The sequence below is a fragment of the Sebastes fasciatus genome, chromosome 6 (genome assembly GCF_043250625.1).
Source record: "Sebastes fasciatus isolate fSebFas1 chromosome 6, fSebFas1.pri, whole genome shotgun sequence".
In the NCBI taxonomy this organism is placed as follows: Eukaryota; Metazoa; Chordata; class Actinopteri; order Perciformes; family Sebastidae; genus Sebastes; species Sebastes fasciatus.
This window is the reverse complement of record NC_133800.1, coordinates 11,963,183-11,980,258: the sequence shown is the minus strand read 5'-3', so window position 1 is coordinate 11,980,258 and position 17,076 is coordinate 11,963,183. Positions and strand designations below refer to the sequence as shown.

Below are 17,076 nucleotides of genomic sequence, written 5' to 3'. Positions count from 1 at the left end.
TATATTCCTTTATAAACTGGAATTTTAATTCTTGCTTAAGTTTTGACCAATTCTTTGCTGCATTAAAAAGGTTTACACCTGAATTGTAATTCCTGTTCATTTTGATGATTTTTTTACCAAGTTGCTGGTGCATTTATTTGTTACATTTTGTTTAACAAAGTTAGGAAAACAATTTTTAAGTCAAGCTTGATGTTGCCTTACATATAAAAGAATGATCCCAGTCACTTCCACACAGTGAGGCATACAGCTTATTATTAATTAAACACTGGTATCGGATCTGTACTTTGTATCACTACCCAAAGCCCAGGTATCGGGACTGAAAAATTCGGTGCATCCCTAATTTTTACGCTGTGGTATTACTACTTTTACTGAAGTAAAAGATCTGAGTACTTCTTCCACTGCTGGAACTATTGCTTATTCACCTTTTTTGCAGAGTTAGAGAAGGTGTGCTATATGGTAACTCTGCAAACACTGCTGGCAGAGAAGAAAGCGAATAAATGTCCAACAAATCCTTTAAAACCCTTTTGAAACAATCAACTCACAGTCAGACCAAAGCAATCGTTTTAAGTTTCCATTTATTAAAGTTATGAACAAAGAGACAAATAAGTTATAATATTTTTATTTGTTAGAATTCTATCAGTGTTTGAACATTAATATTTAGAGAGCTAGTACAATTTTCTACTTTCATGGCTAGCCTTTGACAAACCCATAGAAACAGCTGTCTCTCTCCAAGGATCGGAACATAATACTGAAGGGGAGGTGTCGATGTTGTCTCACAAGACAGTTAGCAGTGAAAGTGTGCACCTTAAGGTTTTTTTCTGTTATGGTATATCATTACATATAAACTCTTTAAAAATATACTTCTGTCAAATACCTTGACAACTACTATGTACACTACAAAAATAAATTTTCATATAAATAAATTATATGGCATACATTTATCTTTGTAACTGAAAACAGCATACATCCACACCAACCGAGACCAAAATGGCAGTCTGGAAGAACCACTGATTTTTTTTTTTCCTTTTAAAATCCTCTAAGAGCTATGATGAGACCTGTAGTGTAAAATGTTATATACTCTTTTTTTCCTATTTAACATTAGTAAGCACTTTATACAGATCAAACTCCGTTAATGTAAAAACATTAAACTGTAATAGTGTTTTTTTTTCAATAGACATAAAAATCCCTGCATTTGTTATCCACTGGCATCACAACAATAATGAAAGAAAAACAACATTTTATATTACAAAAATATAAATATCGCAATTGAACGTTGAAAACAAACAAAAAAAAACCATTTAAAAAATGAATAAAATAGTTGCCAGCTATGATTCTCTCCGCTACTGCCAATGTGACATCGGGAGAAAACAAAAAATGAAAAAACAAACAGAACAACCTATTTCATGCAAGCAGCTGACGTAACATGTTGGACAGAGAGGAGGAAGACTGCAAAGACTTCTGGGAAGAGCTACACGTGTTCAACAGGAAGTGAGAGTGTAAAAAAAAGTGGAGGTGATGGAGGGGGTGAGTGACGAGGTCAAAGGGGCCTGGAACTGAGAGGGGGGGAGGGGGTTACAGATATGCATGCTGACATAGACACACACACACATATATATATATATAAACTAGCCTATTGCTGGTAGAGAGAGGGGCTGGCATTGTAAACTCTGACCCCTGAGGCTCTGGGCGGTGCCATTTGGCAGTTGAAGGGGGGTGTCCAATTAGTGTCATGGCGTTATGTTGTGGATTTTTATTAGCTGAGGTCAGTGGGGACGGCTGAGGCCAAATTGGGGCCAGTTGTCTTTACTGTCACTAAAAGGAGAGCGGAGACGGAGTGAGAGGATGGACCAAAACACACACATACATAAATGTTTATACACACATATACTGTACACTGAGACACGCATAGAGCACATTGTCAGGCCATGTAAGGCTTATCCCTTAGCAGGCTGCGTGGGCTATAGCTTATTGGTTGGATAGAAATAAAGAGCTACTTGAGGCAAGATATTCCTGCGAATGAAGTTTAAATGCAGTCAAGTGCCATGTTGAATCGGGTTCGTACAGTATACAGTCTGAGCTTTAGCTTATCCACCGGACACAGTTAGTTAGTGCCCCGTGTTGACCCTGTTCCAGAATCAGTAATGTGAATGTCCCTGTAATGGCAGAGTGAGTTTCTGAGGTGGGTTTACTGCTCCTACGTCAGTATACATATTTGAGCCTGCTAGGGTTAAACAATACATAACCTCTTACAGTAAAATGCGACCAGAGAGCAGCCTAACAAGACAGTGATACAAAGCTGGGAGCAGAAACAGGTTCCAATGCAGAGGCGAGAACTAAAAAGAACAAAACAAAAACAGCTTTTAAAAATTTCTTCATATCTGCTCGTCTTAAATAGCACGCATAGCGTGTCAAGTTAAACAGTAATTGTTTCATAACTACCACAGGTTTGTGATAAAAAATTAATAGTTTAACATGCGTACCTTTATACAATAATAAACACACACACATAAAACACGCACACATACACATGTATACCATAGCCCTGTTTGATAATGCTAACAATTTCCCTCACGTTTTAAATGAGTGTAAATGTTAGTCTGTTCTGAGGATGTATCTGATGTAGAAGCCAGAAGATAATGGGGCTGTTTCACATCATACAGCCCTACACACACACACAAACACACACATACACACATATACGTGGACAGATCACTTCTTTTGTTTAAAGAGACATTTGCATAGAGTTATAAATGTATATTATTTAAAAAAATATTTTGAGCAGCAACAGTGAATGCTGACAGGTATTTTTGTCTAGATGAAGCTTCCTAATGGCACAGATCCACAGATGAGTGAGCAGTAATCAGAGATCTATCTCCATCTCTCATACACACATTTACACAAACACACACACACACACACACACACACACACACACACACACACACACACCATATAAAATGGCAGCCCCAGTCTGTTAACATGAGGAGTTGTACAGCTCCTAAAATTATAGCTACTTTTTGTTGATATTTACATATGTATACATCTTTTAAATATAGATAGAAATATCTAAGACAATAGTCCACTGGGTTACAGTAAAGAATGAGCACCATGGCGGCAACACTGGCAAGTTTCTCGCTGCTTAGGGGCCAGGGGGCGAGCCGGACTGGGCTATGCTGGGCTGGACTGAGCCAGGCCGGGTCAGCTGCTTAGTAATACAGAGGAGTCCATCTTTGGCCGTTGTACTTCCGTTCTCCACAACTGGAAACAAAAAGGAGATTGTCAGTACTTTATGATGAAACAGTTGTACTACATTTGGATGTACTGAAGTAGTTGAAAGCTCACCTCAGCTTGCCCGTCTGCCACTGTTGCTGTCAGCTGCCTCAAACTCCAAATCTTGAAGCTCCATGGACTCCACGTTGACTCCTCTGGCCCCCGCGTGGGTGTCCAGCGGCACGTGTGGGTCCTGGAAGGCAGGCTCTGGCCCCTCCGCCCCTGATTGGCAGTAACTGTCCGTTGCAGTGTATCCTGGGTAAGAGGAAGCGGGGGGGCCCTGGTTGGACAAGGGGGCCGGGTGGACGGCTACAGTGACGGAGGCTGACGCTGTTACCGTGGTGATGGGTTGGCAGTACAGGTTGGGGTTGGGGGGGTGGTGGTGCGGGAGGTGGTGATTAGGCTGTGGGTTGTGGGAAGAGCGGGCTCTGTGGCCTGCTGAGTGTTCTCTATGGCCGTGTGAGCCATGATGGCCCCCAGCCTCAGTAGCAGTTTCAAAAGCGTCCATGCGCGGGCGGGCTGGGGGCGGGGCCTGCCAGTGCAGCTGGCTCTTGGGGTCCCTGCTGCTGCTACGCTGTGTAGCCCCGGGCTGGGGCCCAGAATCACAACCCTGAGAGGACTGTAGAGCAAGACAAGAAGATATTTATTTTTAGAATGTGACGAAACGAGAGAATCAGACATGCAACGCAATGGGGGGATATTTTCTTACCAAAGACACAGTATAAGCAGGAGGGTCAGGCTGTCTCGCTGAACGCCTATGCCCCGATCCCGCTCTCCTTTCCTCCTCTGTCCTGGCTGCTCTGCCCCTGCTGGTCTGGAGGTGGTACTGCTGCTGCTGCTCCTCTGCTCGTCCTCTGTGCGAGGGCAGGTTGTAGTTCTGCAGCTCCCGGCTCATCCCGGACACCGTGGTGTTGGAGCTGTACTCCGAGTCCGACGAGTCTGAAGCTGCACCGGAGGTGGTGGCGGCCGCAGTGGTGTGGTGAGGACGGACTGAGAAGTGGACCACGTGAGGAGGGGCCTCTGGGGACGGGGTGGGTAACCGGTTACGACCATCGACTGGAGTCACCTGGGAGGTAAGGTGAAGAGGCAGCAGTGAGTATTCCACACTCAACTTAGATTACATTTTCTTGCAGGTGTATGTTTTGTGATCTTACCTCTGGATAGGGCCCAAAGTATGACAGTAATACTGGAAGAAGGACCAGTCCATTCAGCACTCCGAGAACTGTTAGGATGGCCAACACTGCAAAGAAATACCTGCAACACACCGAAAGGAACACGCAAAAGTCGTTGAGCATAGGGAATAAACTTAAATGCAACATGTAAGGATGAAACACACTGCATGCTTTACATATTTTTTCCTCTATCTTCCTAAAAAAAAATTAAATTTACTAAAAATACAAGATATATACAAGAACACTTCTAAATGGGGACATGAAGTTGAGTTGCCCAGGCCAATATAGACAGAAGAGAAACAGAGCAGGCCAAGGAAACAAAGAAAATACCTGCGCAAACCACAGAGGTTTAGACGTGGGGAGACATGTGCAAGATCAACCATCACACACGCCCGAAATAATACTTCCACAAAGACACCCGGTCACTCCCCAAACACACACACACACACACACATATTTAAACCCCCCACAGACACAGGCAGGCATGCATTGTGGTTTTGAGGAGCAAAACAGAAATGTACCTTGTGTGTTTCTAAGTCCTGCCAAAGAGGGTTAGTCTTAAAGAAGCCGCAGAGAGAAAAGAAAGGGGAAGCATAATTAGCCAGAGCTGGTTAATTCAAAGGCATGGGAGGAAAAGGAAAAAAAAAAGAGGGGGGGGTTATTGGGGGCGAGGGTACTCTCTCTTGGGTGTGTGGTGTATAAGCAAACATGGAGAAAACAAAGCAGTGAGGAATGTGAAGGGAGGGGGTAAGGGAGGGTAAAAATGGGGGGAGGAGAGGAGAGGCGGGTGAGGGGGACGTTGGAGGGGAGGTGGGGGGGGGCACAAGAGGACAGGGGCCTCTCTCTCCTCTTCGGTTCTAAAAAAGAGAGAGGGAGAAGCAAACAAATGAAGTGAAGGGTATAGAATTTAAACAATTTAGTCTAGGAAGAAGAGAAGGGGACCCTCAGAGCGCCACCCCTCTCTGGTCTCTCTCTCTCCATCGCTTTTATTTCTTTCTCCCTCTTCTCTGCCTCGCTTCTCTCTCCCTTCTTTCCAGCTAAGCCCCTGTGAAATTCCCGGCCACTCCACAATCCCCTCCGTCTAATTAAATCTCCAATGTATCAGGTAAGACCCCCCAATCTCCACTCTAAATCCCCCCTCTCTCTCTCTCTCTCTCTCTCTCTCTCTCTCTCTCTCTCTCTCTCTCTCTCGCTCTCTCGCTCTCTCTCTCTCTCTCTCTCTCTCTCTCTCGCTCTCTCGCTCTCTCTCTCTCTCTCTCTCTCTCGCTCTCTCTCCAATCCAGCTCCCTTCATTAGGGAAGGCTTTCCTCCTCACTCGGTTCTCCAGTGAAAGCTCTCAGGTTATCAGGGACACACTGACTGACACCGACTCTTGACTATGCTGTTTGTGTGTGTGTGTGGGGTTAAGGTTTAAGTGGGCTAACTGAGGTGTAGATGCGCTAGAATGCTATGCAGCCGGGCCTCAAACTAAACGCACATTCATATCAAATCTGTTTGTGTGTGTTTATATCAATATGTGTGTGTGTGTGTGCGTGTGTGTGCAGGAAGGCAGGCATTGTGCAGAGGAGCCACAAGTGAGGAGAGCTGGTTCTTGTCTACCCAGCATGGGTGGCCTCACCTTCACAATTCACTGTGTCTGACTGTGAAACAGGACGGAAAACGTACTAAATATGCAAAATGCCTTCATTCAGGATAATTTGGGACTGCTGGTATGGAGGGCAAACACTTCTGCTGCTCCACACTAAACTAGGCCATGTGAGTTATATTCCAACTAGGATAAACTCAGTTTTGCTAAGTCCCGCAGCCTCTCAATCCGGAAAGGAGCCCGGAACGATAACATCACCTTCTCAGTCGATGGCGAGAAGATCCCACTGTTGGCGGAACAACCTGTGCGAAGCCTTGGAAGGCTTTACACAGCCGACCTGTCCGATAAGCACATGGCTGCCTCTGTATTAGCTCAGCTCACGAATGGCCTGAGCAAGATCGACCAAAGTCCCCTGCCAGGGAAATTCAAGGTCTGGTGTTACCAGTTCACCCTATACCAACGTCTGATGTGGCCCCTAAAGTTGTGTGACATCACCTCAACAACCGTTTTGAAGTTGGATGGAAAAGCCAACAATTACATCCGCAAATGGCTGGGCCTTCCTCGATGTCTTACCAACACTGCACTGTTTGGGAGAACCACCCTGAAGCTCCCACTGAAATCCATCAACCTAGGCTACAAACAGGAGAAGGTGAGACTTGTCTTCGAGCTGAGAGACTCACCTGACCCGTCTGTCCAAAACACCAAGGTCCAAATTCGAACAGGACGCAAGTGGGATGTAAATCAGGCAGTCGACCAGGCCATCAATCGCCTAAAACATCAGGAGATTGTCGGGCAGCTGCAGCAAGGCAGGGCCGGGTTTGGGTGGGGACCAGCACCCAAGATGTGGTCCAAAGCATCGAAGAAGGAAAGGAAAGATCTCGTGATCTCCGAAGTCACAAAGATTGAAGAAGAGGGCTACAAAATCAGAGCGGTCAGCCAACAACAGCAAGGCAGATGGACAACCTGGGAGGCGGTGATAAACCGAACTATCACGTGGGCAGACATGTGGAAGATGCCCCAAGCAAGGCTGAGTTTCCTGATCAGGGCCACATATGACACCCTTCCCAGTCCCCGGAATCTTCACCTCTGGTATGGCACAGAGGAGACCTGCCAACTCTGCAACTCCAAAGACCCCACCTTGCGGCACATCCTCTCTGGATGCAAGGCAGCGCTAGCGCAGGGCCGGTACATATGGCGCCACGACCGGGTGCTGCGTAAGCTAGCCGAAATCCTGGAGACACGCAGGCTGGAGGTAAACAAGGCCAGCCCAGCAACATCTCAGCGGCTGATCCAGTTTGTTCAGCAAGGGGGCAAAGGCCAGAGCAGCAGTGCAAGGGGGCGGTCTCTCCTGTGTCTTGGAGGCGAGTGGAATATGACAGCTGACCTTGACCAGCAGTTAAAGTTCCCGCATGAAATAACACTAACATCCCTTCGGCCAGATATTGTGCTCTGGTCCACCCCTACAAGGACGGTTATAATGGCGGAGCTGACTGTCCCATGGGAAGAGGGGATAGAGGCTGCTTTCGAGAGAAAGAAGGAAAAGTACTCAGAGCTGGCAGCTGAGTGCACTCAAGCAGGATGGAGGGCGGTCACCCGTCCAGTAGAAGTCGGGTGCAGAGGCTATGCTGGAACATCCACCCAGCGGCTCCTGAGGTCCCTGGGGATCACAGGCTCCAAGCTTAGAAAGGTGCTCAAAGAACTTGCGGAGGAGGCAGAGCAAGGGAGCTTCTGGCTCTGGCTTTGTAGAAAGGACAAGGCGTGGGGAAAAGGAGGGTCCTAAGGCTGGCTGCAGGGGGCGGCAGGGAGACGTCCCTGTCGCTGCTCCACCACCTTGAGATGTTCCGGGAATAATGGAGCGAAACATCAGTGAAGGGTGGCTCCCGGCTGACGACCCTGCAGCCGGCCCAATGGCACCGTCGGAGGTGTGACAGGCAGAAATGCCCAGCAGGTATAACCACCTGTGCTTCAATTTATGCCCCTAAATGCGTCATTATATAAAATTGATTGTTTTATATTTACTTCAGTTTACTAGAGAAGCGAGATACGGAGTCCAAAAATCTGATCTAGCCTGCAGACATGATGAAGTAACTCGGTGAAACACTTCCCATGAGGAGCCCACAACGCCGAGGCCAGCTAGTCATTTTTTTCAATGTTGTTGCAGGTACGGGGATGTGACCTGAGGGCAGGACTGCATGCTGTGAGTGGTAGTGGCAGTACATTGGATACGGGTCGACTCTCACAATATGAATACATTTCAGGATAGCTGGAAAGAAAATACATTCTCTGAATCAGGTCTGTGAATGCACAAAGTCAACCATGTCTAGTTGTTGTTGTTTTCCACTTAAATTAATTCATATAGGTCAATATACATTATAGCAATGCATACCGTAAATATAATCATGCTAAAAAGTGCAAACAGTTTTGTACAACGGCATATTAGGGCCATTATCGCCGTGGGAAAGGGGTAATATTCAGAGAAAAAACTCAGAAATAAAATTCTCAACGGTTGGTTTTTAGGTTTGGCTGTGCTGAAATAAAAGACATGCCTTTGTGTATTGAAAGATTTGTTCGTCTCTACTTTTCTGTAACTTATCTTTTAGAACTTATGTTCTTAAAAGAACACATTAAAGCTTCATTAGGCAACACGTTTTTGGAATCACCAGGCAAAATATCCACAATAACCTTGCAGCATATTGTAATTCAGACTTCTGCACCTCCTCATGGCTCTGTTTTCAGGCTTTAAAAAGTGTAGCCCGTGATGGGAGACTTTGACCAATCACAGGTCATTTCAGAGAGAGAGAGCGTTCCTATTGGCTGTGCTCTGGCTGGTGGGCGGTGCTTGGTATTTCCTCAAGAGATCTCAACATGACTACCGGGTCACAAACTTTCTAATTCTCCAGCTAAACAGTACACTACAAAATGTTTCTGAAAACATTTGAGGAGAGAAATAGGCATTACAGTAACAGAATATTGATTCATATTTGATCAGTGCTGCCTAGTTTGACCATTTGGTCGGAGTTCGCGAGTGATTGACAGCCGGCCCTCATAGACGGCAGCTGGACATCAGACTCCAGATCAGTTCTGACTGGTTGTTTTCCTCCGGTCTGTGAAATCTTGCAGATGCCGTTAGGAGCATCGGAGGACACAAAGGCACATGATTTTTTTCAGATTACCGGTCTCATGCACTACTGTCAGGATATAGCGACCGTTTTATAAAAATTACTTTTTTTTTAATCATATTTGCACCATATCTACCCACTGCAGTTTTAAGAACATGAAAGAAAAAGTGTATACGTATCTTTCAGGACCTTCGCCTCGCTCAGAATTTTTTTCTTGTAAATTTATGACTTTATAGATCATATTGTTTTGGAATATTTTCTCATGAAAGTGGTAAAGGAAGGTCAGATTTCACCACTGGGGTTTATTTCCTGCATCATCTCACTCAAAATCGACTTCATGGCGTTGACAGAAAAAGTCCTCCAATGGCGGTGAACTTGTGCCCAAAGTTCATGTCCAACAACATTTGAAAACATGCCAAATTCAATTTCAACCTTGGAGTCCTTGGTAGTAAATGAGCACTGAAAGCAAGTACCTATGATTTGACCTTTGACCTGGTCTCTGGTAAAGCTCTACCCACACACATCATAAATACACTATACAGTATTTAAAGCCCACCCAGCCATCCTTCATCTACTTTATTAGATTATCTGAACTGTTTCTTTCTGTAAGTGGAACTGAAATAACCGTGTCATCGCTACGGTTAGCATGTCCATACACACCAGGAGGGGTAAACGCCACGTCACCTTTAGACACACATATATGCACACACATCTACACACGCACGCGTGCAGCCCACATACCAGGCCGAGTGCCCTGCCGGGCTGTTTAGAGTGAAAACATTCACAGGGCTGACGGGGGGAAAGCCAGGGAAACATTTCTATCGGCGCAAGCAGAAAAATACGAGCCGGGCCTGTTGTTATTGCACCGTCTTGGGGCGCTGCTTTGTTTGCTCAGACAACAGCAGAACCTTTAAATGGAGGCCCGGGACTGAGCCAGAAACCAGAGCACACCACTGGAGGTGAGGAGAGAAGGTCTAGAGGCCTCCCTGTGTTTGTGTGTGTATGTTTGTGTGTGTGTGTCTCCGAGTGTGTATCTGTGTGTGTGCTTTCACTGGCAGGCACGCCATCATTGACCCCCATGATTACAAGGTCAGGGAGCAGGTTGGTGTGTGTATGTGTGTGTATAAGGGGGGACTATGTGTGGGTGTGCATGCATGAGCGCAGGGCCTGTGCACATGACAGAGTTTGCGTGCTTGCAGATCACATGAACTTCCCTTTTCCTTAAAGGAGCAGGTCAACCAAAATTACACAGCTACCTCAGCCACTTTAAATTATTCAGTGAGCTCACTGGAAACTTCTCATAACACTCCCGGGTCGAGAATGTACAGAATCGTTAATTTTCCTCCCGTGTATGGCGGCCGGTTGCCACCTTTCTGTGTGATGCTCACAAGAGCAGCTCACAAAAGGAGCCACCGACGCAGAGCCCCCGCAGTGTGTCGGTTTTAATTTCCACTTCTCCTGTCTTTCCACAACTGCCCTCTTGCCCCCTCCTCCCACCCCGTAACTCCTTCCCATGCTTATAAATGTCTAGCGAGGGCAGTTAAACTAGCTGAAGGAGATTACAAAAGCCAGAGGACTTTCCTGCTCTCTCTCTCTCTTTCTCTCTCTCCCCCTCCTCCTCTTTCTCCTGACCTTCAACTCTCCATCCTTCCCCCGGTTTCCCTTAAAATGTCAGGCATGAGAGACACTAAGGGGGAGAAGAGGCGGATGAAAGAAAAGACACAAGGGGAGAGAGGAAGGTGGAGAAAGATAAAGGCCTTGTTTATGATGTTTCTTGGAGAGCGAGCCCCCAGAAATCGACTTTAAAAAAAAAGCAGGTATGTCACCAGTAGCTGGAAAAGGGATGAGATTTACAGAGAGGGAATATGAAAGGGAGATGCGGGTGGAGGACGAGAAAGAGATTGAGGGAGGGGGGGACGGAGGAAGAAAGCGAGGAGCCTTCATGCATGATTGGTGGCTCAGGTAGATTCCTGTGTGACATACAGGTTGAGGCATGGTCTCAACGGTCTACTGACGCCACATAGACACCGTGCGATAACCTTTGTACGTGCTTATATGTGCGGCTAAATAGAATGTAGCACTTTCTCATAAGATTTCTGTACTCACCTGACGATAAAGTCGAACTCGGAGCCAGCGAGCATGAGGACACCTAATAGGGTGGAAAAGGCTCCATCGAGCACCGGAGCAAACATGTGCTCCAACGCCAACACTGCCCGCCTGTGACGATCCCCTATGGCTGTCAGGAACGCCTACAATACACACAGACATACAGGATTTATGTTTCGTTCTCTAGGGGATCACTAATTTCAAAAATATTTTAGTTTGTTTGTTTCATTATGTGTATACCTACCAGGGCTACATGGACGGTGAATTCCACTCCAATGCCCACAGAGGCGATGAGAATGACCACAGGGACAGCACTCAGCTTGATTCCCATTAGCCCCATGAAGCCAAACAGCTCCACAGTCATGAGAGAAAGCACCAACACCTGAAGGGGAAAGGGTGAGCTTATGTTAGAGAGGAAGGCGGTTGATAAATATATATAAAAGTGATTTTACACGTTTAATCAAAACACAGGACAGGACAGAAATGGGTTGGATTCGGCCTGAATGGGGCAACGTGTAGGATCCAGAATTTCATCGTCTCATAGCTTCAGTTTGTACTATTTATTAATATGTGTATTATTAAATACACATACTTCTTACAAGAAGTTGATCTGTGTAAATACTTTTTCCCTTCTTTTTGGAGGAAATTCAATTTCTGTCTGTTTTCATGTCACAAATGTATTTTTCTCTTCTGTGTGAGTCCAAAAGATAATAATAATACTGTCTATCTAAAGTGGTAAGAACAATGCCAATCAATCTATTAGTATAATGCACATTTCCTAGGTGAAAAATATATGCAGGCATAGCGGATCAAAGACCATAAATGGAAACAATCTTCTACTTTATTGTTCTATAATAAACAAACTATTATTCACTGCATGTCTTACAGTTGACCTTGACTTTGAAGGTACACGAGACAGACAGGGGGCAATAATACACAAGGATGATATGTGTGAGGAGTATCTCTATCTTATAGAGGTGTTAGGTAGTAACCATACATATGTGTGTGTTAGTGTGTGTGTGTGTGTATGTAGGCTTCAGTGCAAAGCGGGACAGGAGCTGGGAGTAAATGCCATTATCAGCTGACAGGCGTCAGGTTACATGGGGCCCAAATCCTTTGAAGAAGAGGGCTGAGGTGGGCAGGGGAGGGAGCTGTGTATGTGTATCTGTGTATGTGTGCATATACAGTGAGCGAGCACAGAGTATGTGTATGTGGTGCATGTGTGTGTCTGGTACTGTTTACACTTTCGACTCAAGCGCATCTTCAGTGATCTGATCACAAGTGGACAGATGTACTGAGAAAACATTTGGTCCTGATCACATTTAAAGACTTTCAGGGAATTAAACTTGCAACTAGTCTTGACTATTTAAGTCTTTTAAGATCTTTATAGACTTAGTACTTCTAAATATCATGTGACAGACAACACAGGCAACATTTTAAAGTCTCTAACTGTGTATTTTTTACTTTAAGTCACAGTTTTTTTTTGAAAGGGCTTAGGGTTGAGGCTTTGACGTTGTGGGGCTGGCGGTGGTCTGGTCCTGGACAGAGCAAACGGTTAAACTTGACGCCTCTCCATAACTTGTCTTTTGATCTTGCTAGTAAAGCCTGAAGGATGAACACGAGGTCCCCTCCTCCCCTGTTTAAGGGCTCGGGTGGCCTGGCCACTGCCTGTCGTAAAATACAACCCACCAGAGAGAAAAACCAGAGCACTCTTTGTATGCGCCTCCGCGTGAATTATGTACCTGCGTGTTTACACGTTCGTACCGTATGTGCGCAAGTATATACATGTCTGCGTGTGTGTGTGAATGCGTGTTTTGCGTGTATCCTTGGAAACCCTTCTTGTGTGAGGAGGGGGAGAGGAGTGTGGAGGATGGAAATAAAATCTAACGTTTTATAGGTTTAGAGTGGGAGCGAGTTGTCTGAGCAACTTTGTCGTCCTCTCCCCATTTATTTCGGAGTTGGTGTCTGGGAGTGTTGGACTAGACTAAACAGACGGGCCCTAACAAAACAGCACAAGATAAACACTGGTGACCGAGGCTACAATAACAGCAGCCCCCTTCTCCTTTTTGACTCGGTCCTCTCTGAGATGCCTCCAGGACCACACATATAAACCAGGAATTAAAGGGTGGAGAACAGGAAAAGGGATTTTTTAATAACTGAAAGTTAAAGGTTTCTGCCTCTCTTTGTTAAGAAGTTTGTAACATAATTCAAAACAGCAAGATACTACCCTTATCAAAAGTAGGTAATGCTGGGTACACACTACACAAGCATAAAGACGATTTTGGGCCTGATTGCCCCCCCTCCAGCAGCCCCCCCCTCCTGTGGTGTGAGGTATGTTAAGAGTGTTTTTTACATCCCCAATCTGCTTCGGAAATCCATCCTGGCCACAAATATTAAACATGTTCAATATTTACGATCGGATATCCTGCTGTGTGTGAGGAACCCCGAGGACAGCCGATGATACGGTCACGCGGGATAGAACGATAGCCAAATGAGGACCAAGCTGACTGAAGCGGAAGGACAACCACCGCCGTCATGACGACCGCCTCTAATGCATAAGCTGACGCAAAAATGCAAAGCATAAAGTAGTAGTAAGATAGACCTCAGAAATGGAGGACCAGCTTGTTGATTTATGGCAACAACACAAGTGTTTATTTAACGTGTCTCAATGACTTTTCTGAGTCAGGATTCTTGTTCATGAATGGAATCAGTGTGTGGTGTGCTGTTTTGGCCAAATCTTTGCTCACCACCACACACTATAAGAACAAAACTGTTAAATTTAACATAACATGGGGCGCCGCGGTAGCTCACCTGGTAGAGCGGGCGCCCCATGTATCAAATAGGCGAGTCCTTGCTGCAGCGGCCCGGGGTTCGAATCCGACCCGTGGCCCTTTCTGCATGTCATCCCCTCTCTTTCTCCCCCATTTCACCACTATCACTATCACTATCAATAAAAGGCATAAAAAGCCCCAAAAAATGATCGTAAAAAAAAAAAAAAAAGTAACATAACATGTCGTTATGTGTGGGGTCTCTCACATTTTCCACATCTGTTAAGATTTGAAAAATCTTTTAGTGTGGACCAGCCTTAACACAGAGTGAGCAGGTACATGTGTATTATATACAACAATCACCTGACAGAACATATACTGTAGTTTATGGATATTATGTCTGTTTCTCCGGCCGTGTATGTGTAGTATTGTGTCTGATTGTTTTCTCCAACACTCACTATGATGCCGGCAGTCCAAGGGTTGAGCAGGAAGAGGGCGCAGACCAGAAAGGTGCAGGCGAGCACGACACTGATGGACAGCAGAAGCCAGTGGCGCAGACTAACATACTGTTCCCAGAACAGGAAAGGGTAGCCGTTGGGGTATGAGGGTAGGCCTTGTCGGCTGTAGTTGCTGCAGATGGCCCGCACGCTCTCGATGGCCTCCACAAACTGCGGCGTCTCTCGGAGCCCGTTGAGGTAGAAGGGGAACTGTGCGTATTCGATGGGCTCAGCAGCCGGGACTGGAGGGAGAGATAATGATTAAGTAAGTAAATCTTCATTTATACAGCACCTTTTTAAACACAGGTTACAAAGTGCTTTACGAAAACATCCATAAAACCCTACCAAGTGCAAATGCATACAGGAAAAAAAAAACAGAAATACAAACTAACGCAACACACTTTTTACTGAAACTGTAAACTTATAGCTCAGTGTCGTCCGCGTTACCACATAGGTCAACACTTGGACTTAAAGCAAATTATTATAGAGTTACAGAAAAGCCAACCTAAAGAAGTGGGTTTTTAGATGTTTAGAACAGATCTAACGTAACAGGAAAGTCAATTTTTAGACCACATGCAGCAATTGATGATGATTTTGCACGTCGGTGCCTTGGAAGCGGAGGCCACACAGCCTCGGAAGATGATGCAATGTCAATTCAGAGAATCAGATTACTGAGGAACATTAAGGCAGTGATCGGATAAATCACCAATGGCAACGATGACATCTGCAGATGATATTTGTCTAGTCTGATTAACTAGCATTAGGTTCTGATCATTTAGTGTATCTGCAGAAATAATTTTAGACTCTTCAGCCAAACCGCCAATATCAAGGCTTTCCCTCCCTAATCCAACCTTGTTCCAAGAGCAGCTACATCTGTGGCCGAGTGTGTGTGTGTGTGTGTGTGTGTATGTGTGTGTGTGGTGTGGGTGGGCGGAGCAGCGTGAAACAGAGCTCCATTGACTCAAGCCCAGCCGGTCTGTGGCCCAGCCTGGCTAATGAGGGCCTATCAGTTCCAGACACAGCAGAGTGTCAGAGCTAACGTTGATTCACGGTAATTACAATGTCAGAATCACCGCCACCATTACCACACCCCAAACTTAGCACCGCCACATAAAGCATAATATAGATGCATAAACACGCATACCTGCCTGTCACTCTGCTATGAAGTCATATTTGGCGCTGTCAAAACACTGTGTTCATTCAGATTTCTGCTCGCAGTGTAATTAAAAACACATTGCCGCATATGGCAGATTGAAAGATCTATCTACTTATCTTTTTTTTTTTCTTATAAAAATACATGTTTTGGGACTGTCTGGTGTCGGTGCGAGTGTGTGTATTCCACAGTGCCTGCAGGGTCAGACAGGAGCACTTGCTAACATGGTTTGGCCCGTTATAATCTCAACTATAAATTTCCATCAGGACACCAGTTGGCTTTTGGCCAACACAGATCTGCTCCGGGGGGCTCCCGCACAGCCAAGCACTTCACGCTGCTTATCCAATCATATTCCCCCCCCCCCGCCCTCCGTAAAAGACTTCCTGCTTGTTATCCAATTGTGCTTCCCACCCAAACCAAGTCTCTCCTTGTTATCCAATCATTTTCCTCCCCCGTGGAGCACTTCCTGACTTGTACCAAATCACAGGCTGGAATCAAACAACAACATGACTGTACTTTTTTTTTTTTATGTGAGTTACAGTCTGTGTGTGTGGCGGGGAAATGAGAACAGGGTGTGTGTAGTGTTTGGGGTCACTGAGTTTTAATAATGTGTGTGTGTGTGTGCGTGTGTGTGTGTGTGTGTGTGTGTGTGTGTAATGCTAGGGCCCCATGGTAGCCAGGATTATAGCATTCACCACAGGCACCATTAGAAGAACCACAGTGAGCCGTGTCTTGGTCCTCAGCCTTGCAACCTGAGCTCACACATACACAAATGCGCACACACACCGCGGTGGTACAGTAAAGTCTACTACCTCACTTAAAGCTAAGAGGCAGACAAGGAGCAATAACTCAAAACCACAAGAGGTAAACACTGCTCACATGTAGCAGCCGCCCTATGAAACCTAAAAAAAGCCCCACAAAAAATCGGACTTAAAATTTCAGTAAATGCAATTTGTTCAAATGTACCGTTTAGCAGGTATGAACTTTACCATTTCAAATTAACTTCATTTGTTGGAGCAAACGTTATTATTGACATTTCCTTCCTTTGCGTTGAAGCAAAACTTCATACTGTTACACTATATGGCTTTTTATTTCTGGCATATTTAGTTGGACATGCTGACTTACTGCTGAGGCGTGTCTCGGGCATGGAGTCGGTACGGTCGTGAAGCCACTCAGGAGGGTGTGGGCGAATGTTGGCCTGAGAGGCAGCGTAGGCCACAGGATCATTGCTGACCCAGGCGGTTAGGTAGATGTAGAAAGCCCCGGGGTTGATGATCCCATCTGCGTCCACAAGCCTCTGACGAGTCAGCTAGAAAATACAGAATGGACATGAATTAATGATAGTACCGTAATTAATAAGTTCTGTTGTATTCTCTTTAAACATTCATACTTGCATGCATCTAAAT

The 17,076-nt window shown here is 45.5% G+C and overlaps 1 protein-coding gene across 2 annotated transcripts in view; it reads right to left on the bottom strand.

Moving 5' to 3' along the window:
* Positions 1–558: 558 nt before the first annotated feature.
* Positions 559–17,076, bottom strand: part of ptch1 (patched 1) — a 60,017-nt gene continuing 43,499 nt past the window's right edge. The window contains exons 17-24 of one of the 2 annotated variants that reach the window (XM_074637656.1): positions 16,796–16,979; positions 14,479–14,759; positions 11,497–11,634; positions 11,253–11,395; positions 4,425–4,524; positions 3,980–4,336; positions 3,343–3,889; positions 559–3,258 (exon numbers count right to left, since the gene is read on the bottom strand). In XM_074637656.1, the coding sequence (XP_074493757.1) occupies positions 3,344–3,889; positions 3,980–4,336; positions 4,425–4,524; positions 11,253–11,395; positions 11,497–11,634; positions 14,479–14,759; positions 16,796–16,979 (1,749 nt within the window). In that variant the 3' untranslated portion in view covers positions 559–3,258; position 3,343. Of the gene's footprint in view, positions 3,259–3,342; positions 3,890–3,979; positions 4,337–4,424; positions 4,525–8,048; positions 8,291–11,252; positions 11,396–11,496; positions 11,635–14,478; positions 14,760–16,795; positions 16,980–17,076 lie in introns of those variants that run through there. The other variant, XM_074637657.1, reaches the window with a different exon arrangement.